Below are 8,195 nucleotides of genomic sequence, written 5' to 3'. Positions count from 1 at the left end.
ACAACGGTTCTGATCCCTTCCCCTTTTTATTTTTGACTTTTAGAACCAAATTGAAAAAACGTTGAAAGTTTAAGGGTAATAATGATAAAAAGAAAATTTTGAGAACCAAAAGGTGATGAAAAAATTAATGGTGATGTCCATAATGTCTCACGAAATGAACCATAAGGTGTTATTTGTTTCTAAAAAAATCACAAGGTCCAATTTGTCTCAAACTCAAACCACAATGAAGGTTTTTGTACTTTTTCCTATTATTAATGCAGTTCTCAAATCGACCTTCATTGAAATGTACCATCAGGGTGAGCTATAAAATGTACCTGATTGTATTTTGCAAGTTGTGAGAGACGAATATCTTCTATTAAAACTCCATAATTGAAGGTTTTGCTACTTGTGGTCAAGAGAGAGAAGCGCTAAAGATGCTTTAATGATGAAATTAGTTAGTATCAACCCGAATTCGGTCATTTTCTTGCACATTTTCCAAGCTTGCAGTAATGGAGGTCTCATTGAGTAAGCTGAGAGTATATTCTTGAGCATGAAGATGCAGTACAACATTTTGCCAATGATACAACACCATGGGTGCATGGTTGACATTTATAGGAGGAAAGGTTAGTTAAGAGATTGACCATGTCATTCAGGTAGGAAACATATATCTTCAACTAAAATCACATTCCAAGAGCTATCCTTAAGATATAGGCTTTCAAGCATTGGAAATCTATCGGTACCTAATGGAGAATAGGTTTCATACCTATGTACTTCTCGGACCGGTGCTCATTGAAGTGTGACATAAGTTGGAAGCTATGAACTCTATGCTAGAGGGCAATAATGCTAAATGAGAATCTTTGATATTGTAGTTATTGTTGATAAAGAGGGTCGGAGAGTAGAATCGGAATATGTGATCAGAGGCGTGAAGATACTTTCTTAATGTGTAGTTATTATTGTCATGGGAACTTTGATTGCAATATTGCCTATTGGATACAACACGATCATTGAAATCTTCATGCGATAAGAACGAAAATTTCTCTTTGAGACTTCTTAAAGAATACTGGGGGGAGAAGAACAGAGAGAATGAGGGGAGAAATTGTGTTTGATGTTATGTGATTATATTTGTTCAGCCCTCTTAAATTTATTTATAATAGGATTAGTCGTAATCTTCGAGCAATCCTGTCCTTATATTCAACGTTCATAACTTATAGAGATTAAGCGTAGCAATGTTACAACATTAAATTTTGGTGTTGCGACATTGATTGCATTGACTTGTGGTCAGTACACTTCATGCTATAGCATGAAAATTCGATGCTTTGACATCGACCAATCTGGTAATCAACAACTTCAGTGCTGCAGCACTGGAATTCTGGTGTTGTAGCCCTAATTCGTCCATTAGTTGTACCATATACTTTGATCGGCTCTCCGAATCTCTCCATACATATTTTCTCTCACAAATCCCAATCTATCTTAATAATTTACCTCCCAGTCGGGGTCGTCGGCCATCATAGCGTTAATTAACGAACTTGACTGGTGGGTTGGTGGCTGGTGGTGAGGGCCTCACTATCGACCCCCCTCCTGACTCTTCTTCTTTCCTGTTTCGGCTGATTTTTTTTTCATTTTTATATTTTCTTAAATTTTCAGATGAGAATATGACAACCGTTACTTGCGATGTAAGAGTCGTTTGCCATGTAGATTGCCACGTTAGCAAAACTGGATAAAAACTGAACGATTATGCTAAAAGTTGAAGTTCGTAGTAGATTTAAAATTTCATACAAAGTTCGTGGTTTTCAATGCAATTTACCCCACTATAAATAAAATATTTTGAGAAATATAATGGGATAAAAGTGAAAAAGTAAGTGAGTTTATATAATTTTTTGAAAATATAGAAAAACTTAGGGAAATATAAATAAAAAAGAGAAAGGACGCGTGTCCACTTGTGCTCAGCACAGATCTGTATTTGTATATTAGTTAAATAAATAAATAAATATAATATAATATAATATAAGCGTGATTACAGGTCCCATTCTAAATTCTTTGATGAGTGGGGTGATTTTCCTACTCGCACGACCAACCTTTTTTTAATTTAACATTTTCTAGAATTAAGTAAATATATATATATATATATATATATATATATATGTTTGCACCATTTGATTTCCGAAGTCTAAGGAGTTTCTACTAATTCAGATTTCATTTAGATGGGCAAATTACAAAAATAAATCCAAGTTTTGTAAAAAGTATCAGTTTTATCTTAAATTTTGTTTTGTAACAAAAAAATCATAAGTTTTCTAAAATGTCTCAAAAATGACCTTCGTTATAACTTTCGTCAATTTTTGCTGCTAATGGTGGGTCCTTTTAACAGTCCACGTAGGCAAAAATTGACGGAAGTTATAACGGAAGTCATTTTTGAGACATTTTAGAAAACTTATGGTTTTTTCTGTTACAAAACAAAATTTAGGACAAAACTGAGACATTTTATAAAACTTGGATTTTTTTTTTTTGTAATTTACCCGATTTAGATCGATCCATTAAGAGGTAAAACTCTCATAATCTTGGATGTTGTCAAACTTAAGACCTCATTTTAAGAAAATAAGCGCCAAATCACCTACATTGACATGTCATATACCTTAATGATATTTTTTTATTATGAAAATTTAGTTTAAATTAATTACTAATTTAGTTAGCCTCTTATTTGGGATGATATATGTCCTAATTTTTTGCGGTGAAACACAATGTTATGCTAGTCTATGACTGATGAAACTAATTATTACTTAGGCATTGATTGATCATGACTCGTAGATATTTTAATAAATTTCAAACACTTGCACTGCAGGTAAAATTCGTCACTTAAAATCAACGAGGCCACTTAAGTTCTATTACATTATGATCATGTTCTTAAGTAGAAATATTAAAAATTCAAATTAAGTTTAGTAGAAGAAATGTTAACCTTTATAACTTAGAATAACTTTTTTTAAAAATATGAATAATATATTAATAATCGATAGTTTATAATTTTTACATAAACCAATATAATAGATCAAAACATTTACGAAAAATCTTTTTGATTTGCAGCATCGCGTGGGTTATTTCCCAGTATAGTATAATCTGCCCATGCTTTATGTAGTACTATTTATTTTCACCTTTTTATTCAGAGATATAATATAATTTTTTTTTGTCACGACAACTATAGAATAACTTTTAATTATTAGACTATCTCCAATGCAAGTCTCTGATTTGAGTCTTTGATGGGGCCCACGTACATATTTATATTCATATAATGAATACAACTCAAAATAATGAAAATTAATTAATAAATTTTTATATTAATTAAATAATTAATTACGAATAATTAATAAAATTCATAAAATAATTTGAAAATACATGATGGGAAAAAAATTACACGAGCAACGGAAAGAAAATTACATGAGTAGAAGAAAAAAATACATGAGCAACGAGAAAATAAATTTAGCCAAAATGAAAAATAAAATGAATGGGGAACAACCATTACCGCGTAAGACCAGGACTGCCACGTGGCAACAGCTGTATGGATCTTTCAAACGAAAAACTCGTCTCTCACGCTGCAGCGTGGGCGTCTCTCCCCTGCTGCAGATAGGCTTACATTTTTAAAAGATTTTCTCTTTCTTTTACCCGAATTTCTATATTAAAGGAAACATTACTCAAACTCAAAGTGGGAGAAATACAACGAAAAAGAAAAAAACAAAGAAAAGCGTGAAGTTTCTTACGGAGCCTATAATTTAGGGACTGCGGAGGATGATGGACATGGGTCGGTCAGAGAGGAGGCGGAGGGAGAGAGAGGGGAAAAAAAGTGGGAAGAATAGCGCGTAGTTACTATCGAAATTTACTTTATCTAATCTAATACTATTATTTAAGTGAGAGGTTGATATTGTAACCGCGATCTAATCATCTAAGATGAATCAAATTATAGAAAAATAAAAATGTCAGAACTCCACAATTTCCGCCAATTAACTTCTCTAATAATTGCCTCATATTTTTAGCAACAAAATTTCACAATATTCACACTCCTAATTCGTGGCGGTTTTAAGCAAAATGTTCTCCACACCTTCCCAAATTTCACGCGTTCTTTCTCCTAAAACTGCATCTGCCACAATAGAATTCCAAATTTAAAGCCACTGTAACTCCCAAAACCGCAACTCCAAAAAGAATACACGTCGATGTACGGGTGTATATTGAAGATCATGTAAAAAAGTAGAATTTTAAAAGTTTAATTGCGTATGAGCCAGGACGAGTGTGATTTTTTTTTTAAGATAAGTGAAGGGTATGTATTTTTATGTATAATTTCGTGTGTAGCACGGATCATGCTCTAGTTATTCATAATCCGATAGCCTTCATTAATTTCACAATTTTTGAAATGGATATTTTTGAAAATTATCAAAAAAAATTGAAATGGATATTTTTGAAAAGTAAACTGAGATAAAAGGTAGAAGTTTTCACTTTGTATTATAGTAAAGATCGTATAATTAAAATTTTGTAAAACTGTCTCAAATGTAAAAACACCATTTTAGGTACATGACAATATGATATAGAAATACTGGCGCAATGAGGAGATTTGCAACTATTATCAGTAAGAATATTATGACCTTCTCCATCCCCGTCAAAAGCGATACCGTTATATCAGACACCATTCAGAAGGAGATTAGTGTTTTTCACCTCCTAGAAGTTGCACCGAAGAAGTTCAAGTTCAAGTTCTAAATACTTATTAGTGCTGCATTCACACCCTTTTATTCTGTGTGGCCCAACTTATCGTGTTCCATGGATTTATCGGATAAATTCAGCAAACCGTTGAAATCAGTTGCATAACATCCGGATACCATTCTCTAAAAGAAAAAGAAAATAAAAGGGGAGCTGGTATTTTCAATTTTTTTTCCTTTTCTTTTTGATAAGTTCATTTTTCAATCTCTGGTTACATGCAAAGAACGAGAGTGGAAGGAAGGAACATAAACGCTACTTTCTTCTTTCCTCTTATCTCCTTCACGTGACTCACAAATTCTCGACGAAATTTCCAAAATGACCTTATGTGGAAGTCACGTGGCTGTCACGTGAACGAACTCCAGCCGCTTCTCTAGTGGTCGAAGCCGTCATTTTGCGAATTAATTATTTTAATCAATTAAACAATTGGTAGCGCTGTGAGACCGGTCCGAAACAACAGGGGCCAAATTGAAATTAATCAAAACATTTGTCCTTGGGACGCTTATTACGGTTTTGCCATTGTCAAAGCCGAGTGAGTCTCCATCCAACCTTTCATGTCATCTGGCTTTCTTCCTTCTTTCTTTCTCATCTCCGGAAATCTCTCTGCTCTGCCCGGCGGCTGTCTGGTGCCGACCGCCTCCTATCTCTTCTCACTGTTGGCCGCCTCTGCCTCTTCCGTCTCTTCTCACTCTTGGCCGTCTCCAATCTGCAACGCAGCTTCTCCTGCATCCGCGGTAGCCGCGCTGTTGCCCAACCGTACTGAAAGAGGTGATGAATTTTACTCATAGTCTAGGGTTCTGTGATTTGTAGATTTCTGGCCTTAATCATGGGGCAATCGGGCGAGATATGTTCGCCACTGCTTCAGTTCTAAGTCGGGCAGCTGCTTTCGTTCAGGTTAGGCTTCGATTTCAGCTGGGGCTCAGCTTCGGTTTAATGTACTGTAGTTTGATCGTCGAAGCAGAAAATGGGGGGAAAGCTTTGGTCCAATGATGATGAGAGAGCGATGGTGGAGTCGGTGTTGGGTGGTCAAGCTTGCGAGGCTGTAATGTCATCTGCGGCTCTGAAAGGCGACCTAGTTCTGCCGCTTGGCGATCTCGATGTCCGTTCGGGGCTCACGAAGCTCTTCGAGGGGTCTGATTGGAATTACGCCATTTTCTGGCGAGTTGTGGGGTTGAAATCCGGCGGGACCGCCTTGATCTGGGGCGATGGACACTATGTCCGGGATCTAAAGCCTGGCGTAGCGGAGGATGGAGGTTCTGGTGGTGGTAAACCTGATGGGGTTCAGAAGAAAGATGAGATGAATAAGCTAGTGTTGCAGAAGCTTCGTGGGATTTTTGGCAGGTCCGAGGATAACAATAGCTCTGCGACTGGTTCAAATGGAGTGTCGGATTTGGAGATGTTTTATTTGACGTCTATGTATTTTTCATTTCGTTCTGATTCGACTGATGGTCCTATGTCTGCTCATAAGGGTAGTAGGCTAATTTGGTCTTCAAATGGGTCTAGTTCTTTGGATCAGTACAAGTCGAGATCCCTTCTTGCAAGCTCAGCTGGGCTTAAGACAGTGGCATTTGTAGCTGTGAAAGGTGGTGTTGTGGAGCTCGGTTCGGTCCAAATGATTCCTGAGAAACAAGAAACGGCAGAGCTGATAACAAAAACATTTGGAGCTGCTGCTTTGGTGGCAGCGAAGTCGGTACCCAAGATTTTTGGGCAGGAATTGGGTTTGGGCAGTATGAAATCTCAATCTATCAGCATCAGCTTCTCTCCCAAGGTGGAGGATGATTCTGGGTTTGTCTCTGAATCTTTCGAGGCATTACCAATAAGTTCTAGCCAAGTACATGGAAGTGTCTTCAATGGATGTCCAACTGATGGAGAAGGGAAACTCTTCCCACAGATTCCAGTCGGGAACTTCAGCCCACACGCGAGAATTTCTAATCTCGAGCAACAAAGAGATGAAATGTCCCTTACGATGGACGAGAGGAAACCGAGGAAAAGGGGAAGGAAGCCCGCTAATGGGCGGGAAGAACCGTTGAACCATGTAGAAGCGGAGAGGCAAAGGAGAGAGAAGCTCAATCAGCGGTTTTATGCTCTGAGGGCAGTTGTTCCCAACATATCGAAGATGGACAAGGCTTCTCTACTCGGAGATGCTATAACTTACATCAACGATCTTCAGATGAAAATCAGGGTTCTCGAAACTGAGAAAAGTCTGGCTGTTAATTCGAAGAGGCTGATGGTACCCGATTTTGATGTTCAGCCGAGGCATGAGGATGCAGTTGTAACCGTTAGCTGTCCATTAGAGGCACACCCTGCTTCCGAAGTGATAAAGGCTTTAAGGGAGCAGCAGGTGACTCCCGAATGTGATGTTTCGCTGATGATGGACAAGAGGGAGGTGGTTCACACTTTCTCGGTTCAGACCCAAGCTGGCGCTGCTGAGCAACTAAAGCAGAAGCTCGTTGCTGCTCTCGCCAAGTGATTTAGATCTCAGTTGATGTGTAAGGTTGGTTGAATTTCTGCGTGTACTGTATTCTAATTATTCAGTGTTAGTCATGATGTGAAATTGTTGTGTAACTGATAAAGGGAGTGATTTTAGAGATTTTTGTTTTGGCTAATCACCTGTTGAGTGACGTAAGGAGACGGATTAGAACAATGTCTTATGGAAATGCTTACAATTACTGCTATAATTGCATAAATCTTTTTCTTGCTTGTTTCCGTCTTTCGTAGCTTTGATTCTGTCTACAAACTAATACAAAATTCTGCGAGCCGATTTCCTTCAGTCTATCGTATATGATGATAAGTTCAACCCCCAAATGGTACTCAGAGTTACTAATGGCTCGACTCTTTTTGGTACCAAATACTATCATTAAACATACAAGTTAACACTTGTGCGTGAAGATATAGTCAACTGCATCCTAAATTACACAGTCGACATAGGCATTATGTGATTTTATGTCACAGGAGTCTCATTAATAGAAGAAAAATATGAAAAGATAAATAGGGCTGTCCATTATTCAGGTAATCTGGGAAAACCGAAAAGAACAGAATACAACAATATTTGTTATTCTTTTCGGTTCGGTTCAGTTCAGGATTTCTATATATAATTCAAAAAATCTCAAAGAATTTCAGTCCAGGATTACAAAATTTGTTGTTGGGTTCGGTTTCTGATAAATACACCGATATTCTTTAGGATTTTTACCTAATCACCTCTTCCATCCAATATCCTGAATTGGATGCAAAATTTATTCGGTTGGGGTTCAGTCCTCATTATGGAGAAGAAAGATCTCCCTCCACATCTATATGTATATATATATATATATTCTCACGCGTATATATATTTGTCAACAAATAAAATCAAATTAAATTGAATTATGATCCAACTCGAAAACCAAACGGGAGCTCTTAGTGCTTTAGCTCTCTGTTTAAAAAAATAAAATTAGAAGTTGTTTATTATTTATAAATTCCTTTTAAAAAAATAACTTTTTATTTTTTAT

General features: G+C 36.8%; 1 protein-coding gene across 2 annotated transcripts; it reads left to right on the top strand.

The window, feature by feature from the left end:
- Positions 1 to 5,273: 5,273 nt before the first annotated feature.
- On the top strand, positions 5,274 to 7,413 carry LOC116188365 (transcription factor bHLH3). 2 transcript variants are annotated; one of them, XM_031517669.1, is made up of 2 exons: positions 5,274 to 5,478; positions 5,610 to 7,413. In XM_031517669.1, the coding sequence occupies exon 2, from the start codon at positions 5,675 to 5,677 to the stop codon at positions 7,178 to 7,180; it is 1,506 nt and encodes a 501-aa protein (XP_031373529.1). In that variant the 5' UTR covers positions 5,274 to 5,478; positions 5,610 to 5,674; the 3' UTR covers positions 7,181 to 7,413. The 2 variants fall into 2 exon arrangements, with proteins under 2 accessions (XP_031373529.1, XP_031373527.1); XM_031517667.1 differs by having other exon boundaries at positions 5,605 to 7,413.
- Positions 7,414 to 8,195: the final 782 nt, after the last annotated feature.

Source organism: Punica granatum, chromosome 8, assembly GCF_007655135.1.
Source record: "Punica granatum isolate Tunisia-2019 chromosome 8, ASM765513v2, whole genome shotgun sequence".
NCBI lineage: Eukaryota > Viridiplantae > Streptophyta > Magnoliopsida > Myrtales > Lythraceae > Punica > Punica granatum.
Note: the sequence above shows the minus strand (reverse complement) of the source record. Positions and strands in the feature narration are given on the sequence as shown.

What these genes read in the sequence shown, in the direction of transcription:
- LOC116188365 (XM_031517669.1), top strand. Translation starts at nt 5,675, where the DNA reads ATGGGGGGAAAGCTTTGGTCCAATGATGATGAGAGAGCGATGGTGGAG.